Here is a 22,447-nt window from a genome sequence, read left to right on the forward strand (position 1 = left end):
GTACATACCACACGTATGTATAAAATGCCAATAAAGATTGGTTTTGGGGTCCTATAATAGTACTGTTATTGAGGGGAAACTACGACGGCGCTGTTAGGCAATTCAGATACACAGGCGTGTGGAGGTTTGCAGTTTTACAATATTTTCGCTGGCTTCGTTTATAAGTTAAATGATTGCACTTTCAAGATTAACAATGATATGGGTTTGAGCTAATAATTTATTTTTACACTGTTTACACCTAAACTTGTGATATTTACGTTGACTGTGTTTATCTACCGAAATTAATTTTAACTACAGATTTGGACATTTAAGTTGTTTGTGATTTCCAGCTAATAAAGTTTAATAATATTCCCTTTCATTATACTGTCCGTTTTAATAATAATTTTGTGAGGTTGATGTGAATCATTGTAAAAAATAGCACAATCTAATAAATTATCATTTTCCGTGTACAAGGTTAAAATATTGCAAATAAAAGTGTAAATTAAGTCTACGACCCGCAATAACTTGTATGTTGTAGTACTTAAAGGATGACATTTAGGATTATTTGTTTTTAATAATACATTTTCTGAAACATTATTTTATAAAAAAATTCACACTTATACTCTATGCATTTGCCATTGTCTATCCGCCACAATCTAAAGCTCATAAAAATATAGATGTTAGTTGCTTTGCGCACGAAATTTTCCGAACAATTGTATTTTATCCTAAGAATCAGTATCTGAATTCACAAGTATTTTTCACTCGTGGATGTATTGTTAACCAACAAAACTCTTGACCTTTGCAGTGTTTTTGTATGCATTGCTCGTTTCTATTCAATCTGGTTGTTAAAGTTGTTGTTGACTTCAGCTATTAATAGTGCTTCGCTTTTGTTTGTGATACGCTCTTGACATTTTCAATGTTACGTAATTGTTCATCATGCATGTTCAAAGCTTTGGTTTAATACACTGTTTATGATTTAATTTAAAATAATATTACAAAATACACATATCTATGTTTATATACTACGGAAACATATCAAAAACTGGTTTTAATTCCTTAAGGGTGTTTGGTCGCAAATTTTCATGTCTGATTTTTTGTTATTGTTTAATTGTACTAAAAATTAGAGATAATGTTTTATTTTGAATATTAAGCGAGATATGGAGCTTGAAAGTAGTAAATTTTTAATCTTTGGTACCAGTTCACAGGGAGAATGGGTAATGCGATTCTCACCGAAATTTGCATTCAGGTGTGAAAAAATAAGATAATAATCACTAGCTATTTAAAATTTAAAAATTAAAAAAAAAATTATTTTTTATTTTTTATAAATTTTTTAAAAAATTAAAAAAAAATTTTAAAAAATTTAAAAATAGCTCTTTGTTTTTGGGAAAAATGTATCTGTATGTTGGAATAAAAAAAAATGTGATATGTTAACTCGTTTGGGCTGTGAATTCGTACCTTTGATGCCTTGCGCTGTCGGAGCACTACTCGTTGAGAGTTTGTACACTAACACCGGGGCTTTAGAATACTTTAACATCACGTAATTATTAACATCCTTTAACATTGAAAGAATACGTTTATCGTTGTATTCTAAAGCCCCGGTGTTAGTGTACACACTCTCAACGAGTAGTGCTCCGACAGCGCAAGGCATCAAAGGTACGAATTCACAGCCCAAACGAGTTAACATATCACATTTTTTTATTCCAACATACAGATACATTTTTCCCAAAAACAAAGAGCTATTTTAAAATTTTTTTTAATTTTTTTTTATTTTTTAAAAAATTTATAAAAAATAAAAAATAATTTTTTTTTTAATTTTTTTATTTCAAATAGCTAGTGATTATTATCTTATTTTTCCACACCTGAATGCAAATTTTGGTGAGAATCGCATTACCCATTCTCCCTGTGAACTGGTACCAAAGATTAAAAATTTACTACTTTCAAGCTCCATATCTCGCTTAATATTCAAAATAAAACATTTTTTCTTATATATTTGTGTCTCTAATTTTTAGTACAATTGAACAATAACAAAGAATAAGACATCAAATTTTTGACCAAACACCCAATGATTTTCTTCGAATTGTGTATTATCGTATATTTTAGCTGTGACACATACTTGTGTTCTATTTCACAAGGCGTATCAATTTGACAGTTATTTGTTAATCAGAAATGAAAATGTTATCGTTCCTTGCGTAAATATAATGGTAAACTGCATTTTCTTAAATAATAGTGAACGTTACAACATTTAGAACTTGGCTAAACCCCCATTCTACTATTTTCCGATAGCGTGTGTTAAATAAAATATCATAGTCTAGGAACTCAATTGAAAAATTTTAGGTTACAAACTAATACAAAATGTATTTATAGTTTGGAGAACTCATTCGATCGTGATATTTCGTGTATATTCGATTTTTAGTTGACATGAGTGACGTTTTGCATGATAGGGAACCGTCCAAACCGTAGGCAGTCTGCAGGAATGTTGATGGCACTGTTGGATTATCCGTGTAATGATGACCCACTTTTGCACGTCAGTAATCATAGACCATAGGCTTTGAAGCCGCCAGCGCCCCCCCCCCCCCCAGACAAATACTAGACCATTCTACAATCGTACTACCCGTTATGGCCCATAGTTATAGTTTACATCATGGCTGGCCAATATAACACGAGCTGGAGGTGCTTCAGAGCTAAACAAAATACAGTGTATAAAGAGTATAAAGAGTAACTTTTTAAAAAATTCAGATATTAACCCATTTTACTTAATGGCATTATTTTGTTCCGTGATTATTTATAACAAAAAATATAAATTGTGTTTCCATTTCGGTTGAATAGGATTGATTTTTCTTCTCCAGTTGAAGCTGTATAAACTAAAAAATCATTTTTGCTGTAGGGAGCCTTACATAGCATGTAAGCACTCTTGGCTATATTCCTCAGATTTATAGCTATCAAACCCCCTAAATTTGTATTCATCTCGGGTTTGTTATCTATAAACTTAAACATAGTTAATACTAAGGTGCAAGACGCAAAAAAAGTCATTAAAGACTTAAGAGTTGTACAGAAAAATACAATAACTATAGATTCTATAGTTATTGTATTTTTCTTATAACTTGTTGGATGACAGTTACTTTTCAAATATTTGTACAACTCTTAAGTCTTTAATGACTTTTTTTGCGTCTTGCACCTTAGTATTAACTATGTTTAAGTTTTATTCACCACTGAAACTCACATTTGGTCGTGTTGAAACCACATTTCAGGTTACGTTGACGTTGTCTATGGCGTGAAAATGTTAACAGACAATGAAGATTTTTGATTCGGATTATTTCAAGTAATGTGCTACTTTCTAACTGTTAGACCTTTCCTTTAATTCACTACCACGATTGAAATGTTATAATTAAATATATTTACAAATCTGTTTAGGATTAGGTTAAAGTTGGGTTAGGTTATGTCAGATCATAGACATGTCACAAAATATATATAACCTTTGATTATAAGCTTATAAAATTACCATTGAGTACTGTTATGTACAAATTACTTAGGTTTATTGAATTGACCATGTATATACCAGTTCGACGACTTCAACATTAGTCTTATCCAAATAAAAAATCAATTCAATTGTGATTACGATTATTAATTAATCATACCTTAACTGCTGTAATACAACAGAAAAAAACACAATTTTATTATTTGTGACTTTCAACAAATTAAATGTATACAGCATAAAAGTGGAAACCCCCTAATGAAAGTTTCCTTGCAAACACCATCGTGGCAAAAAATCGCTAAAACGTTAAACGTGTTTAAAATCCTGTATCTGTTACGCAAGCCATTTATCCTGTACCTTCTTCGAAACTGTCCTTGAGTTCCTATTTTTATATCAAGTCCAAAACACCAATCACAAGTCCGGTTTAGCTTTGATCCCTTTGTTGAAATAAAAGTGACAGTTGTTTACATCTGTGACCTTGTAACATGCTGTAGGTCGTCAGCTGATTCATTGTTGAGGTTACACCTGACAGTCTCCCGCCATTTTATATCACTTTGTCACCAAAATTGACGTCTTTCATTGTTGATGTTCGTTTACACACGGCTTTGTCGAGCAAATCGTAGTTTATGGATCGTTGTGGAAGATTGAGGCGTGAAATATTGTTCTCTTTTTCCTTGGCATTAACAAGAATTTCTTTTAATAGATTTATTGTTTGGCTCGTTTTTAATTTTTTGTTTTCAATTGCACATTGAGACTTTGGAAAGGAGGTTATATTACAATAGATCAAAAATTTAAAGAGTTATGTTTCAGTTAAAACACATGTATTTATAGGTATTACAAATATACCAGTTGGTGTTTTCACGAATGTGCTAATATGCGAATGGATTTCATTTTTGTAAATGTAAAAGCAAAATTTAATATTCTACTTAATTTAATATATTTAATTTAAATACTTGATTCTAAATGGTGTGTAATATCGAGACTTTGGAAGTATTCTTTTGTGCATTCCAGCTTAATTGCCCACATTGTGACCAGTGAAAGGCTTAGAATCAGGGATGGACTAGAACTTAGAATTCAGGATCTTTCTGAGGTCACGAGTTCAAATCTCGCCAACCACCAATGGAATTTATTGTGCGATAATGATACTACCTGGTAACCTGGAAACTTACCTGAAATATTTTTTTTCTGCATCCTTCACGCAGAAAATGTGTAATTCCCTCATGTAAGAAGAACCGCCTCTCCACAAAAAGCCATAGTGACCAACAAATAACCGTATTTCTCTATATACTCGATTATTTCCGTACAGAAAATATATGGACAAAAAAAACAATATTAGGTTACTGTCAAGCTAAATATAAGTTTGATGGTTATTACAATGCTGAATGTTATCACAGTCACAACACTATTGTCATGAATACTCTATGATTTGCAAATTGCTTACTCTATGTGACGCAACTCGTGATGTCACCAGTTGTGATAAGACCTAGGCCAACTGATAACGTAAGGTAGTTTACCGCTTTGGCGCGCTTTAGTTGGTTGGAGTCCTTTACCGCGGGAAGTCCTACGTAGTGTAGAAGTTGCAGGTATTATTTTTCTTCTTTTGTTCATTTTTAATTTTTGTGATTTCATAATTAGGCCTATTGATTAGTGGCGTTTGGAGTGAGCTCTGTAGTGTTTCGTTTTGGTTGGTTTGTTATATTAGGTTTTGTTTCGATTTTAGGTCAAACAAATCTTTCGACAATACGATTTTTATGATTTTTTCGATAATTGATTGTTTAAGGTTAAAAATAATGTAAAATATTTTTACTTCGCATTTAGGAAAGTCTACATTTTCAGAATGTTTTGATTAAGTGGTAGAAAAAATGTTTAAACAGCTTAAAATTTGATTAAAATTTATTCACTCTGTTTTTTTCGATTTACGTGATCGAATTCTGTTGCACTTAAGTAATAATTAATTGTGGTGAATATGCACATACTTAGTGTAACTATTATCCCATTTACAGCCATTACAGCCCTTAATTTTCTTAACAGAAAAGGAATTCAACTCAGTTTAATCTTAGAGATAATTCAGGCACTTTCACAACTATTTATCGTGTAAAAAATGCTTTCTGACTTACGGCGAACTCGTTACACCATGGAGGCAATTTCACACAGGTTTAATGTTAAATCCTCTAACTTTATGGTTGGTTGCCTTAGTTAGTTATCACATTTTACATTGACGTAGCTAATATTTTAATGATGAACACATTTTGGTCCTTTTTTAACCTTCAAGTGTTCATCCTGAAATTTCACACAATATTCTATACGTATATTGGTTCTTAGATTTAGCAAGTGTTTCTTTCAAACAAGCAAATATTTTTTACTAAAACATCAAAGAATATTGGAATTAAGTTTGAAAGAAAAAGAGCAAATTATTTTAATCTGTAACATCCAGCACATTATGTAAACTTTTTTGTAATTATTCTGTAACTCGTTTCCCTAACTTGTGAACGTGGTCACATATCTGTTATCTCCTACCACACTCTGCGGTTTGTTATCTATAACATTTAATTTATAGACAACTATCTCAAGAATAGAGCGAGTGAGAGAGTGGAGTAAATTCTTGGTTCTCGTTGCCGAGACGTCGAGAAGTTTTAATTAAAATGCCAGCCATGCCTACTTGTAGACGATTTAATTTGGCTCAGCTTCTCCTTAACGAGGTGCTTCTGGGCGTGAAAATTATAAACAACGTTGCACATTTTTATTTTAACTCATTTATATTTTATGATTGCTGAGTGAGCTGTGATTAAATATTTCAGAAATAAGAAATAATTTGATTGAATTTTATCCAATTAAAATGTACGTAGTTAGAAAAATATATAAGGTACCATTTACATGTAAATAGTACACAGCGGCTATTGAATTCGATAACTAAGTATTGTATTCAAATTGTTTTCGTTCTAGTTGACTTTACAAGAAAATTGGTTGAACTACGAATAAAATAAAGCAAGTCTTCCAAAACTTTAGATTTATCTGCTGAATTTTTACTGTCAATTATTGCAAGATTTTTTTATTCGCCTGTCTATTGCTTTCTATTTTAATCAAATAGAAAAACTCGACAAAAAGATAAAAAGTCAACACTTTAAATCAATTCCTACTTCAATACCTATCATTTATTTTTTATTGATTCATATAACTTGCACTGCCAAATAAAATGAATCAAATATGCCATTAGTCCCATCTATTTAATTTCAACTCTATAGGCTAGTATATTGTTTTATAAACATATTAAATACAAAATTTATTCTAAACAAGAATCGAAACGGCATGAACAATAGGTTCAATCACCCTAAGCGATTCAGTTTCCACATGAACACTGGCAAAGTGGTTATTTCCGGTCAGTATGTCAATATCCGGTGCGACGTGACGTCATCACATGTGAGGGAATGTGATGGATGTGACAGCACGATGTGATGGGTAGATAAGATTGTAATAAAGTGCCAGCTGATGCTTATTGGCACACAAATTGTACGAGGGCTCGTGTGTAATTAAGATCTGATAAAACATTTTTTAAATTTTTTTATTTAACTTTTTCTTTTTATTTTCTTCGGATTATTCCAATTTAACTGTAGGTGAATTCACAAATTTTAATTTCCCGTTTTCGCGACAAAAATTACAAATGATTCAGATGAGAATTCCTAGACCTACAGAGTATAGTTGAAATAATCAGCACCGATTGCAATATTTCAATTTTACTCTAATGCTATTGCTGTTTTAATACATCTTCTGTTCATGATGATGCTTAATACTAACCACCTATTACATTAAATTATCAGCACTTATTCTCATTTAGCTTTTTTTCCTTTGAATAACGTTTTTTTAGTTGTTTCCCTCTCCCCACTAAAAAAGGACGATATTTGATAAGAGTAAGGCCCATACCCAACATGTCGATTTAAAAACGCCGCACTTATTGCTATTAAGTGTCTTTTTACTGGACTATGCTGATAATTTTTTAACCAATGGCATAAAAATGGGGTTTTCAATTTGTAGTTATTGTTGTAAAATCAATTTAAAAAATTGTAAATTGCTTAAGGGCCAATTTCTACCATTTTTCTGTGATCTCCTGGTTTAATTGATAGTAAAATGTGACAAACAAATCTCAAATAACAATTAAGAAAAGTGTGAGGACAACAGACTCTAAACTTCCGAGAACATTTTGCTTACGGTCTGACTATTGAGAACTATTGATAGGTCTCACTAGATTACAGTCTTGTGTGAATCTCACCGTAGTCTTGTCTGTTCACAGGTGGTTCCACGGACATTTGTCGGGCAAGGAGGCTGAGAAGCTAATACTGGAGAAAGGCAAGAACGGCAGTTTCCTGGTCCGCGAGTCTCAGAGCAAGCCCGGAGACTATGTATTGTCTGTCCGGACAGATGACAAGGTCACCCATGTTATGATCAGGTGTCAGGTCAGTAAAGGTTACACTTCAGAATCCATCTTAAGCTATAGGTTCACTTGTCAAGTGTATACTAAGTCTCTAAGGTTTGGAGAACTATCTCTGTGTTAAAGATCTATCTAACCCAGGGTGACAACTGCACAGTTCACTGAAGTTAGAGAGATGGGTGAACAATATATACCCAGACATATGTGTAAAGGATTGTGTACAATAAGTAATTGTAAAATGTCATTGATTTTAATTTAAATGCATTCAAGTAAAAGGTGTCTTTCACAAAAAAAAGCAATAGTTAACTTTCATTTTTTTCAATGAAGTAAATTCCAACCCTTTTAAGGGAAACCTGTAAAAACCATTAAAATTTTGTGTATATGCCGGGAATTTAACCCCTGCCTCCTCCCGCAACAAAGTGTGACTTGTTAACCACTCGGCTAGCAACACAGCCAAATGCTTTCTCAAATTTAATAAGTATTTACAATCCTAACAGAAAAATTAGACTTTAAAAATGATTCTAACAAAATTCATATTTTTTTTAAAAGGTAAATTCTGTCTCACAAAAGCACTTTGATAATTTCAAATTATTTCTATTATCCAACTACCAATGATCCATCTGGCACAGTCATTGTAATGAATTCAAATGGAAAATGTAAAATATTGTGAGTCAGGTCTGAACCGGTCTGAACTAGCCCTATCAGAGGTGACCAGTTTTCTTCTGGTAATTAACCATGCTGATACAAACAAGATAAGCTTATCATATTCATCATAGGTGTGACATGTATGTAAGTTCTATGAGTAATGCAAACTTTGCAGAATTTCCTTGAACTGTCAAAAATTCAACGATTTTTAAAGGTTTTGGGCTATTTTTATTTATCACACTAGTTGAACTTACAACATGATAATGGGGAGTAAAATAGAGAATTCTAAAAATCTGTTAAAAAGAAGAATAAGTTATGTTGAGACTTGTTCTGAATGGTCAAACAAGGGGTTGGTTAAATTACTAGCAGCAGAGCTAATTACCAAAATGTTAACATTGTTCGAATTTTTTTTTTTTTTTTTTTGTCCTAAGACGCTAGGCACGAACCTGGGATTGTTTTTCACATTACTTCAGGCTAGACCTAGGGGTTGCGGCATTATCACTTGGATAAAATCCATTGGTAACTTGGCGGGGATCGAACCCGGGACCTCAGGGACTGAAGTCCGGCGCTCTAACCACTACGCCAGCTCGCTCCCCAACATTGTTCGATTATTGCACAGTTACTATTGCTGGCCCTGACTTCAGATAAACAACAATTGAAACAATGATCCTAATGTGGCGTTACAGTATTTGTCTTAACGTTTTTATTTAGATTTCACTTTAAGTTTTAAGACTTTACTCTAGTTTATTTTTATATATTTCCGGTTTTTTTTTTGCTATCTAAAACTAAACCTATTTTAGACCTTTTAATGTTTAATTTAAATTGTTAGTAACATTTGCATGAATTATTGTACCACAAGTAGAAAAGTAATGTCTGAACCTACCACATGAAGCAATGTGTAGAGTTAATGAATGAATGAATGAATGAAACAATGCTTTATTTACATGATCTAAGTACAAGTTTTACAATACATTTCCATAGTATAACCAGTTCATGATTCACACAGCAGGCTCGCATTTTTCCAACTTGGTCTTATAAGACCGTCAGCCGGGTTGGCAAACACATTGTAAATGCTAGATAAAACAAGTACAGTACATTTGTATACATTCAAATTACCTTTCTGATGCACCATTAGGCCTATTTCAATTAAAAACATTTTTTTTATTTATTTTTTTATGATTTTTTTAAATTCTATACATTTATACATATGTTTGTTAATGTGTAGAGTTAAATGCATTAGGTTTTAGATGGTTGAAATATCCTTGATTTAAGAGCTGTTCAATTTGACAGTTATCTAGAGGTCCTTGGTTGTGAAGTCATTAACCTTGATACTTCACATTGCATTGATTGTTGTTGCAAAGTCTTGTATCTCATCTGAAATATTATACATTACCTCTGTACTGGAAGAGATCTAAAGGAAGCTTAATTTGTTAGAAATGTCAAGGAGGTAGCAAAAAGTCATTGAATACACTTCTAATTAGTGGTGTTGTTATGGTCTAGTTTTTAAAAGCTCTTGGCGTTTTCCTATATTAAATAATGCTCCATGTATGTTAAATAAACTTCATTAAAGATCCAGAGTTCTCTGGTATAAAGTAGTCCTTTACTGAGAGATAAGTCCTTATCTTTTCTTGATTGTTGTGGAACTAACATTTAAAGCGGGATACGGACCACTGCAACACAACATTATTACTAAGCAAAAGCAATTGGTGCTTCACAGGATTTGAACCCAAGTTTCCCACATAAGAGTGCTGGAAATATAGTACAAGTTCTATGAATTCTCAAAAAGTATTACCCCGTCAAGATTGTGACAACAAACTTGAAAATAAAAAAAATCATAGATACCTGATCTACTTTTTCCAAATTAAATCTCCAGTAGATCTTTGACTGATCAAGGTGATTGCTGAGGCTAGAAACATCAAGGTCAAGAATAGTGAGTGACAGAATCCACCCACAATGAAAGGCCCCGGTGAAAGGTCGGAAAGGTTTACAGCCACTTGATGGCACACTTAGTGGAACACTCTCCAAGCTAATTACAAGGGGATAAATACAAAGCTGTACTTACAAGTCGAGGGCGGACAATTGGGCACTTCGCTGAGTGAGAAAGTAACTTTGTACTGTATAAGGAAACTAGTATTATCGTTGCTAGAGTTGGTAGAATTTTAAAAATGTTTCAAGTGTAGAGGATCATTTTGTTTTGTGAGAGAAGACAAGGTTGACAATTATTGAGAAGATATAAGTGTGCTTGAATCGGGTGTTTGAATGTATGTTTAAGGATTTTATGGATTCATACTAAAATTATAGGTTTCTTCCTAAATAAGTAGATCCAGCAAGAATATATCTTACCTCAACTCCTTATCATTGAAACTTCTTTTGGTTTTCTGTCTCACTGACAATGCCTTTCCACTCACATCTTCTATTGCTTGAAGGGTAGTGCCTAAACCATCAATTTTCAACATTGTCGTCATTTCTGGGCATAACGCACATTAGATGTGTTGCTTGCCAAGTAGCTAGCGTCCAGTTCCAGACCTCGGTGGAGGGGTGACAGGCTCAGTCATACTTAAACAAGAAGTTAAAGAGGTTGGAACTCTTTTCTTAATAGTATTTGAGTTGCTTTCATAATGTCAATGATGCAGACACAAAATCTTTGATCATCCAACACTTCAATTCTACCACCCAACAAAAACTGTTTGCGAAAACATCCAACAACATCTGAAAGCCTAACTAGTTTGAAATCACAAAATAACAAGTGCCACAACAAAAAGGGTTCCAAGGACTTTCAGCATAATGGCACAATGATGGAGGGCAGAGTAAGGCAAACCTTTAGTGTGACAGTGTGTTATTAGTGTCTGGACAATAGGGGTAAAGTCAAGGTCCGAAACTGGTGTTAATGGTGCTTCTTGGGCTAATGATACTGCTCAAGGACAGCCGATGTGCTGAAGAGTGATGGTTTTGGTAGATTTTGATTGATAAGGTTTTTGTACCTGAGTTTCTGGAATTTCCAAGTGTTATGAAATTAATCATGAGAGAAATCCGTTTGGGATATCGCTAAGAAACATTATGTTTTCATCAGCTAAAGAGTTCTCAATCTCGTAGGTAGTAAAGGGCTCACTCAGCTGGTGGAGTAGTTAAAGCAAAAGCCTTAGGTCCTGGGGAGCCATTTTCAAATCTTATAATTCACAAACATAGTTTAGCAATACGATATCCTCAATTTGGTGGTTCAGTGGCCACCTTAAGCTTTAGATTTACCTATGGAGAAAACAGTGTTGGTTTTGTAGTTGATGACAACTTTATCTGTATCGGAGAATTTCCTTTGACAAAAAAAGCCTTACAATACAAAAAAAGTTAGCGGAACGATGTATTTCCCTGATTTAATTAAGCTTTGGAAATTATCTTACAAACAACAAGGGTGGAATTCTACTAACAAAATTATACTTGCATTGCAATTCTAATTTGTTTAGATGTAGCTAAAGAGTAAGTATAATTTTATTCAGGAACCAAGTCAGCATCCTCCGTTTGTAATCCCCATCATTGTATCATGTAGTTGATCAGCCCTAATTACTGTAAAAATTAGAGATCTGAGAAAATATAGGTGAAGTTTTAATTACATAAAATCTCTTACAAGATTGAATAATTAGAGGCTTCAAGAGAATAATTCTTTCCGTGAAACTAGGATGCAAGACAAATTAGCTTGGTTACATGAACAAAAAAACCTGCTAGTTAAGTGCAATTAATTTTTTACCCTGCAGTATTAAAACTAGTTCTAGTTAGTCAGTGTTCTTATAGAGTCTACCTAGTGAAAGCAGTTTGAGATTTTATCTTTGTGGTAGGTGCTTTTGGCCTCTAAGTTGTTTACAAACACTTAATCCGTTGGATTGATATAAATGTTGGATCGGACTGAATGTGTCTATTGATTTTATTAATGAGTCCTTGAAGACTTCCTGAAATCAGAGTCTAAGATGCTGTTACAAGATTGACCTTCCCCCCTCCACCCCTTTGATCAATCAGGAATCACTCCAGTTTCTCACCTTCCTCGTCTAAATATGGGTTGAGGTCTGGCGATGTTTGTAGATTTGCATTTTCAATTTAAATCCTCTTAGTTTGTTTAAAAAATGTGTTTGTCACCTGTAACATTTAAAAACAGTCTAGTTTCTTTTTTGCAGTGGAGTTTTCTGTGTTGTCATTTCAAGATTATGAAGAGTGTTATTTTATAAGTTATTTAATTGTTTTAAAACCGATTCTCCTTTGGAACTCTAAAGGGCTTTCTACAGCTAAGTTTCTGCGAATTATCAAAAAACAGTAACTTGAGGTATGTCTTTTGGAATACATTTTGCATATGTGAAATATCCAACCTGGGTTTAGGAATGAAACTAGTGCCAAAATATACAATCAAGTGTATACAAAATCCGTAAAATTATCTCTTATTCAAATTAGTTATACCACAAATTTATTTGCGTTGCACTGCATACTTAGGTATATTCATCTTCACTGTACGTAGTCTTGTTATGTTATGCACAATCAGACTTTTGGTTCCTGAAGTATACATTCCTCCGTGGAACCAGCTGAAGGAAATTTTTTATTGGAAAAGAACACAGTTGACATCCTTACAAGAATTTTGGCAAATAGCAATACACTGTAATAATAAACCTCCTCGGAGCACCGTGTAGTAGGAGGCACTGACCACCGTGAGGTGAGGTGAACCTAGACGTAACGCTTTCAGCCCACATTAACATAAGTGTTGCAAGCGTTCTGCGTTGTGCTCTCAAGGTTGTTGTGATTGTCGCTGCTTACAATGCGGCATCGCACCTGTCACCACTCACTCAACCGTCACACCCACTCACGGGGAATGATGGGGAAGTCGGAGAAAAATTAGTCAAAAATGTGGATTTTGAAAATGTTGAAGGCTGATGACCAAGTTTTATTAGTGGTTTTAGGAATTAAGGTGTGGAGCTGAAATTTATCTTTGGATGTATACCCTCTTCTCTCAACAAATATTCTTTTCAAACCGATTCATACTAATTAGGTTTAGATAGTTACAATAAAACGTGACCAAATTTCAGTAACTATTTTTTTGAAAATTTCTTGTAAAAATACCTTAAAAGTTATTAAAAACGGAACAGTTTTTTCCTCACCTTCCTTTTAATTCCAGTTATTAAAAAATGGAACAGTCTTTGCCTCACCATTCTTTTAAATCAACTCATGAGTTTAATCTTTGGCGAGATTCTTTAAACTTTGTGCTTAAAGACCAGGTTTTTGTGTGTATTTTGGTAACTGTTGTAAGAATAGTTTATTTTATAAAACCTGTTAATTTATAATCATATGTTTTTTTGTTATTTTGTTAAAAAAGGTAAATAAAGTTGGTTGGTTTTGAGTTATTTACACAAAACAAAGCATTAATTTAATTTCAAGTAAATAAGTAGACTAACGTTTAAAATGTTCTCATGGCATCATTTATCCAATCAGTACTGAATTTTTAATGCACATTGTTAACTGATCTTTTAAGACATAGTTTGTTGTCCCAAATTATATTTAGAGGAGTAAGTTTTTAATTTTGTTATCAATGAATACATTTGAATTGATAAGTAAAGAAACTTATTTGTTTTAATTTGGACAGGATATGGTCACGTATTGTGGAGTCTTGATCATGTTACAAATAAACTTGTGGCCTGGTTATTGAGTGCCATCTTCAGGACGATTAGACTCATAAAGAGTGAAGTTTAAAAACATGGAACTTCAGTGTGCCAAAGTAAAAACTTCCCAGAAAAGTATAACACTTTCTAAAATCATGGTTTCCACAAATAAAAAAGACGACAATGAAACCGATACATTAGTAATACACGAAAAATCAATGATAACGTTTTTTGCAGGATAATAAGTACGACGTTGGAGGAGGAGAGAAGTTTGATAGTTTGTCGGAACTCATCGAGCACTACAAACGCAACCCGATGGTGGAGACGAGCGGAACAGTGGTGCATCTGAAGCAGCCCTTCAACGCCACGCGGATCAACGCTAGCGGCATCGACCATAGGGTCAAGGAGCTGCAGGTTAGAAATGCTTATCTTAGACAACTTTTTGGAATACTAGACCAATTTTACAATTTGAACTTGGTAAAGTTACCTCAAGATTTTACTCTAGAATCTAGATACAGTGAATTCCTTCTTGTTTGAATTGACACTTTGGTCAGCCAGTTACAGGTGACTCATACACTTGCACACAAATGTCACTTCCTTTATAACTATGTAAACAAACAAGCTGCAATATCTTTGAATAGACGGTCCGTTCACTATTCAGTACTTTGGTCTTATATTGGTACTAGCCAGTCCGACAATTATTGACAGCCACCCATCTTGTTATTATTAATCGTGGATTAGTTACTCTAGCCTAGTGAGTTACTCTTTTGTGTTGACTTGTGATTAATTTACTAATATTCCACTCACAATATGGGGTTTTGAAACGTATCCATTACTATTTTGTATTTATATATGCTATTCTACTTGCTATGCTCTATTTAGTCTTTTTTGTTCGTTTAAGAATGTGTTCCCAAAGTACTGGTATGTAAACAAGAGAGGGTCTACTGTACGGTATGTGAAAAATCTGTTTATGATTAAAATCACTTCAAAATCTATTCATAATGTTTCCACTGTTGTGGTTTTCGGGGTAGACCCCCCTGAGTGTGACATCACTAACCTGATATGCTGACCTTTTTACCAGGTTGCAGATAGATTGCCTTCTATAAATAGGAATAGCTTTTATACACTCATAAAACATGCAAAAATAGGTTCAATTTTAAATTGTAAAGTATCCAAAATCAGAAAGCATTAACAATTCAAATTAATGTGTTAAAAATTACACTCAACTAGAAGCAAATGTCATTTAACAGAATTATTTATCTGTCAGTGATTTTAGTGTTGTAAGCCTTTAGCATGCTTGTGAGCATAAAGATAATGACATCGTAAAATTTATAGGTTTGATGATAAAGTGTTAGGAATGTGTAGACTTGCCCTGAAACATGTTTAGTTGTGCATTATCTGTTTTCCTGAAAACTGAACCTGCAAGTTCTTTGTGGTTGTAAATTCACAGCATGACTTTGATAAATTCAGTGTTTCCTCGCCAATTTCCAGTTGAGTGAGACTTTGTAAACAGTGTTACCAAAATTAGTAAAATGCTTAACGCCTTTTGTAAGGTTGTCTCGAGATTGTATAGGATTAGAAACTTGGTATGTGTGAATAATTTTGTTTGCTTTTATGACTGCTAAATTGTATTTCAAATTGTAAAATTCTATACTGATGTAAGTTTTAATTGATTTTTTTACTAAAATAGGTTGGCAGCCTCTTTTAAAACTTACATTTCTTGTTCTCATAGGATGAAATTAAAAATAATCTTAAATAGATAGATGTTTCTCAAAATTAAGTTATACTCTCTGAGGCCATTGTATTACTTGATGAAATCACCAATCAAGATTCTTGTCTATTGCCTATTGTCTAAGTGTAGTGGAAAGTCTTGAACTTGCAAAGAAAAAGAATTTAAAACTCACAAGCTGTAAAAAATTATTACTTTGTAAGTGATATAACACAATAATCATCAACTGAAAGAGGTATAATATAACTTCCATAACTCCACAAGGAAATTAAAATGGTTCTGATCTTGCTTAAATTTTCAAATCTTTAAAAATGTGATTTTCAAAAACTAAAAGTGTCAATATTCTTCATTAATTTGTTTATGGCTTGAGGTATGATTCTTCTGCATATAAAAATTTTGGATCCAAGCATTAAAACACACTACTACTACTACTACCGTACTTGTACTATTTTAACACGTTTGTCCTAAAACCTTTTTCTGGCTGGTAAATTCACTAAAATATTTTCACTCTATGCAAATTGATTGAAAAACAAAACAAACCGAAATGTCATGTAAGTTTTACTGTGGGAATCTAGGATTAATTTGCTAGTCAACCTAAATTGTGGTATTTAGGACTGACACAAATACCAAGTATTGTTTTATCGCATGATGTTTAGAGTGCCAATTAATCTGACAGCAGCTGTTTCTAGGGGTCATTTCCAACAATGTGCAAAACTAAGAACCATGTCATTTATAAAGGGAACAGATAATTTATGCGATATAGATTTGGGAAGTAAGCCAAAGTTGTAATGCCAAAACCGTAAACTTACTATCTTATTGCTGAAGTAGGATATTTGTAACTTCTTTTAAAGTGAATAGATATTTTCATTTATACATCTAATTTTAAAGCCTTTACTGAATAATGCAAAAGGTATAGGTTTTTTTATGTTATGAAATAGATAATCCTAATTTCATTTTCAATTACTTTGTCAGTAAATTTTTCCTTTTTTTAGTAGCCTAGGGTATCAAACTATAATACATCTAGAAAATTGTAGTTATTCAATGGACTTGTGCAAGTTAGTTATACAGTTTTGTAAGTACGAGGAAACTTGCTGAAAATCTAAATAGTTTTTTTTTTTCATACAGTACATACATACTCTGCTTTAGGTTTATCTTGTTTGCACAATATTTTAATTTTGAAGTTTCTATATATTGTTCTCACATAAAATCTGTTACATTTTTTTATGAAAGATTTGTTTAGTTTGTTTTAACACATTAGCTACCAAATATACTCATACATCAGTTACAATGGAGTGTGACGGTCGGTAGGGAATAAACCCCACTATAATATAACTACCCTAAAATAAGGTAAAACAACTCTTTAAAAGACTAAGTAACTTGTCAAAACAGGATTTTACAGCATGAGAAGTCTCTTAGTAGTCCAAAATCAATGCTCTTATCCAAGGCACATTTGAAGAAGGGTTTCGTTGTTCCAGAAAGAGAATGCCCAGCTGACTGGAAAAGCAGGGTTCTGGGAAGAGTTTGAGTCGTTGCAACAACAGGAATGTAAACACCTGCTGTCTCGCAAGGAGGGACAGAAACCTGAGAACAGGAACAAGAACAGATACAAGAATATCCTTCCATGTAAGTATACCTGCATGCTGCATTACTGTCAGTAAAGATGTATGTAACCTACAAGATGTTGTTCAAAAATTAAGTTTGCCATTTTAACAAATTTTAGCCTTAAACTCTTGTGATAATCGTGTATAAAATGTTAAATAAACTTTTAAAGTAATGATTTTTAATATTTTGATAGGAGTTTATATGATTCTGCTCGGTTTTCTAATGAGCTGAGCAGGTTACAACCTAGGGTGGCAAATTTTTGGGTCAACAAATATTTTTGTACTAGCTTTGCTTTTTTATAACTAACCTGAAGAGTGAAAAAAATTCTTAAACTCAAACTCCTTACCTACGGTTGTACCTCATATTGTTTGTTGTAAACAAAATGGCGTTAAATAGGTTTTTTGCTAAAAATTATCAGAGCTTGGGACACGTCAAAATAAAATAAATAAATATATTGTTGAGTTTTTATTTTTATGTGTCTACTTGTACAGTAAACAGTTAATTTCCCTACTGAAGAAGCCTATTTTTTATAAAAAGATATCCAAGGCCGTAAAATTGATTACTATGTAATAAATCTTTCATGTTATGAATTTTTAATATCTTGTAGTACAGTATGTTGAATACACAAACTTTCAAATACTGAAGTAAGTGTATTATTTCTTGAATCCGATTCATGAGTAAAGAACGCAGCCAGGTGGTATCAAGCAAACAGTGCTAGTTTGTCGTTTATTGATGAAAAGTAGGGGGGACATAATTTATATGATTAAAGTATTATGATTTGGTTGATGATTTCCAAATATTTGTGGCCTCTTATCAACTATTTTCCTCATATTGTTTATAGGTTATTAATTCTCTTTTATGGTTTCTTTCAAATTAAACATCTGTAATTGTTTACAGTTGACCATACAAGAGTGAAGCTGAGAGATGTCGATCCTAACACTCCAGGGTCGGACTACATCAACGCCAATTACATCAAGGTATTTTTACAATATGGTTTTTTTTTTATTTAATCATTGTTATAGTTTTGAACGATTTTTATTTTCTAAAAGCCTTGGTTAGTATTAACCGCAGTATTTACTTTCAAGCAAATAAAGGTAAATTCTGCTATTGCAGGTCTACCTGGTGGGAGTTTTGATGTAAATAATTAAAAATTAGTGTGTTTAGTGAGAATGATCTGTATTGTAACCATCATGCAGTCCGAAGGTTGTAATTTAATGTTATAGCTGAAGCTTACAATCATTGTCATAAGTCTTTGTTGTGGTATGGAACTAAATGACAATGGTCTGATTAACTCTTGTCTGGCTAGTTAATACATTAAAAATTCCCAGTTAATTTTAAAACATAAATCACAGAGATATTGTAAAATTCTGAAATTTTGATCTCTGCAAACACTAAATTTTGATCGGCTTGAAAATCCAAACGCCCACATACCTCTAAAGTAAATGATACAACCCAATCTCCCAGACCCACTTGAAGATTCCGTCGGAGACCTGCAGACCCCTACACGAATATATCCTCTTATTATTTGTATTTTTTAAAAGACAGTGAATCCTCCCTTATAGACACAAGAGAAGAGTGGTGAATTGTAATGTGTTCAAAAGACAAATAAAGATTCTTATTTTCATTCTTATGTCTGTCTACAGACGGAAGAGGACAGTGAGTGGCCTCAGAGAGTGTACCTCGCCACTCAGGGCTGTCTGCCAGCTACAACCCCTCACTTCTGGCAGATGGTGGTCCAGGAGAACACCAGAGTCATCGTCATGACCACCAAGGAGATGGAACGCGGCAAGGTAGTTGACCCTCTGTACTGTACGGTAGAGTTTACTCAGTGATAAAACTCTCTGAGAGTGGATTCTACTTATAAATAGTATAATAAAATGAAGGCTTATGCTCAATGGAATGTTCTTCGTAAGCTTTTGTACACTGCACGTTGACACACACATAACTTATCTGTGAGAAGTCAAAACAACCTGAATAGTAGACACAAGGTTTACCCACATTACACCAGCGCCTTCAGTATCAGAATGTGATTTTCCAATCTTGGCAAATTCCAAATGGTAGAGGTTTTAGTTAGTAGATCGAAAAAAGCTTCTATAAACATTCCTTTTTGAACGAGCATTGATTTTTTTCTCTGCTTGAAATTGGTTTTTGATGATTTCAGTTTACCAAATCAGTTTCATGCCCATAAATGAAAGATAAATAACCTTTTTATTACTGTAATTTAGTATTGGAATAGCAACAGTGCTAGGTAAATATTATCCTATCAAATAGTGTTGCTTATGTTATTTTATTATAATATGTTTAAAGGCCATTGTAAATTTTTATATTTTCCCTTGTTCTTTAATGTCAAACTTTAAAAAAAAAACATAATTTATTCTAAGCTCATATCAAACAGCACCAGAATTCAGAAATTTTTGCGATAGGGATTGAGCCAGCAACTCCAGATTTGAATGCAAGCCCTATAATTGCACTATAGATTCAAATGATGGAGGATTTAGGAATTTTGAGCCTGTAGTTCTAGCTGTGACAAGAGTTCACAAGAGCTAACTTCAACTTGTGAACTCTTTTCTCAGAACAAATGTGCGAGATATTGGCCAGAGGAAGGTGAGTCCAAGGAGTATGACCAGGTGACAGTGAAGAACCTCTCACAATCCTCCACGGCAGACTACACTCTGCGGGAGTTCCTGGTCACATACCAGGAGGAAGACAGGGTCGTCTATCACTACCACTTCCAGGTAACTTGCGTCTTGGTTGATCTAAAACAAAAACAGTACCACAGAGGAGTAAGGTGCAGAGGAAACTTGATTGTGGGACATCATTGTGCCTTGAGCTCTAGTATGTTGTGCTGGAAATATACTTGTGACAAGCTAGGAAGAACCTGAGTGGCAAGCACTGGGCAGAAATTCCTATCGCAAAGGGCACAGGGTCTTTCTCCACTGTGAAGGTTGTAGTGCATGATGGCGAGAGGGCAATGTTGGACTTTGCCACTTTAAGTGTACAATTGAAGGTTTTTTTCTTAACCTAATTTCTCTGTGGTATCTTCTAGATGGCATTAACAGTATCGCCAGTTTGTCAGTTGCCTTACATTTTATCAACTGTAGATACATGTATCTTAACTTAAGAATTGCCATAGCCAAACACCAATATGAATGGTATTATGACACAATAGAATTACCTGGATACACTCAAAAATATTTGACTGTGTAAACAGAGTACATGAAGTTAAGAAATAGTAGTTTTTTGCTATAGTAGAGCAAATTCGGCCATTTTTGATACTGTTTTGTGGCACCATTTTGGAACATTAACCTTATAACTGCCCAGTGCCTGTGTAATGGCCATGCATTCTTTCATTCTAATGAGTACCGTCCCTTGCTATTAGGCTAAATGTGCTTCAATTAAAAAACTTCAATGTAGAAAAAATTGAAAAATCCTCAAATTTCGTCCAACTTGTAACATTTATTAGAATTAGTAGTGAATACTTTTCAGAAATAAATTTCTTGGCTGATTTTAGTCTTTTTAGCCTTACTTTTCCCTTCCTAGTAGGCCAGTTGTGTGGAATTTATCAAGCATAACAAGAGGTGAGCAGATACAATACAAGAAAAGTTTTTTGGTGGCACTGGATCACAAATCTCTGACATCCCTGCTTTGGTTTTGTATTGCACCCTATCGACTAAGCCACTGAATTACTTCTACCACTTATTTCCCCTACAGGTTAGCTTTTGAAACTGAAATTTTCTCATCCTCATGACTTATTCTAACATGATATCTGTGTAGGCATGGCCAGACCACGGTGTGCCAGCTGACCCAGGTTGTGTGTTGAACTTCCTGCACGATGTCAACGCCAGACAGGAGAGTATACCTGGCGCAGGCCCGGTGCTGGTCCACTGCAGCGCAGGCATCGGTCGTACCGGGACGTTCATCGTCATAGACATGATCCTTGACCAGATCAAGCGTCAGGGTAAGGAAAATAAACCACCACACTGATTGATTATAATGACAGTTCAAGCAGAAAACTGTGAATAGTTTATTCAATAAAATCCTTCCATCTCGTCTGATGGGTGATGGTATCTTGATTAATTGTGATAAACAGGAAGAACAAAATTACTAGTTTTGTGAATAGAATTGATTATACATTGGTTATGGATGTAAACTAGGGCAACAGAACTTTAAACTGAATTTAAGTGAATTCGATTTGTAGGTAAACTCAATTTCATGTTCAGTACAGGTCACATTGGAGGTAGTTTTACTATTGTCATTTTGGGAAACATAACCTTTGTCCTTTACTGTAATGCTAGTTGCATCAACTGTCCTTGTAGCCCTTGTGTGGGCGCTCATGAGAGCATTTTACTTATTTTTGTACCTTCATGTTTTTTTTTGTTTGTTTTTTTTTATTGAGATTTTGACTTATTTGAATGTTTTTGGAACAGTCAAAATTAGTTAGTAAAACTTTAAGAAAAAACAAAACAGTTAAAGAGTTTGCAGGTCTTGGCGATTTAAGAATAGCTCACTGAGATTCTGTTGAAATACTCTACATTGGCTATGTTTGTCATATAATGCACAGTAAATGTGGAATGGAGTTTAGCTGCAGTACTTTATCACTATTAGCATTTCCTAGGCTGTGTATCTTGATCACCTCCATTGTTGTAGGTCTAGACTGTGAGATAGACATCCAGAGGACCATACAGATGGTGAGGTCCCAGAGGTCAGGCATGGTCCAGACAGAGGCACAGTACAAGTTTGTCTATCTGGCTGTGCAACACTACATACAGACTGTGTCTCAGCGGATGCAAGCCGAACAAGTAAGTTATCAAAAAAATGGCTGTGTCTTAAAATCTAGACAGAGCACAGAGTCACCTAGATCTAGACATTAAAAGTATCACAAAAAATAAATAAAAATTACAAAAAAATTACAAATTTTCTCTGGGAGGACCCCTGGATTTCCCCTTTATTCTTGAAGGGTATGGTCTTGT

The 22,447-nt window shown here is 33.7% G+C and overlaps 1 protein-coding gene across 6 annotated transcripts in view; it reads left to right on the forward strand.

Annotated features, from left to right (window-relative positions):
- The window catches only part of LOC128992591 (tyrosine-protein phosphatase non-receptor type 11-like), a 129,204-nt gene that overhangs the window by 103,471 nt on the left and 3,286 nt on the right, over positions 1–22,447 (forward strand). For all 6 annotated transcript variants that reach the window (XR_008490724.1, XM_054416243.1, XM_054416242.1 and 3 more), the window contains 8 exons: positions 7,737–7,899; positions 14,384–14,560; positions 17,351–17,498; positions 18,375–18,454; positions 19,121–19,267; positions 20,051–20,212; positions 21,252–21,435; positions 22,125–22,276. Coding sequence is in view for 5 of the 6 variants with exons in the window: in XM_054416243.1 (XP_054272218.1) it covers positions 7,737–7,899; positions 14,384–14,560; positions 17,351–17,498; positions 18,375–18,454; positions 19,121–19,267; positions 20,051–20,212; positions 21,252–21,435; positions 22,125–22,276 (1,213 nt within the window). In the remaining variant the exon portion in view is untranslated. The remainder of the gene's footprint in view (positions 1–7,736; positions 7,900–14,383; positions 14,561–17,350; positions 17,499–18,374; positions 18,455–19,120; positions 19,268–20,050; positions 20,213–21,251; positions 21,436–22,124; positions 22,277–22,447) is intronic.

The sequence above is a fragment of the Macrosteles quadrilineatus genome, unplaced genomic scaffold, assembly GCF_028750875.1.
Source record: "Macrosteles quadrilineatus isolate MER2022 unplaced genomic scaffold, UCM_ALF_1.0 Scaffold_4__1_contigs__length_99947679, whole genome shotgun sequence".
NCBI classification, from domain to species: Eukaryota; Metazoa; Arthropoda; class Insecta; order Hemiptera; family Cicadellidae; genus Macrosteles; species Macrosteles quadrilineatus.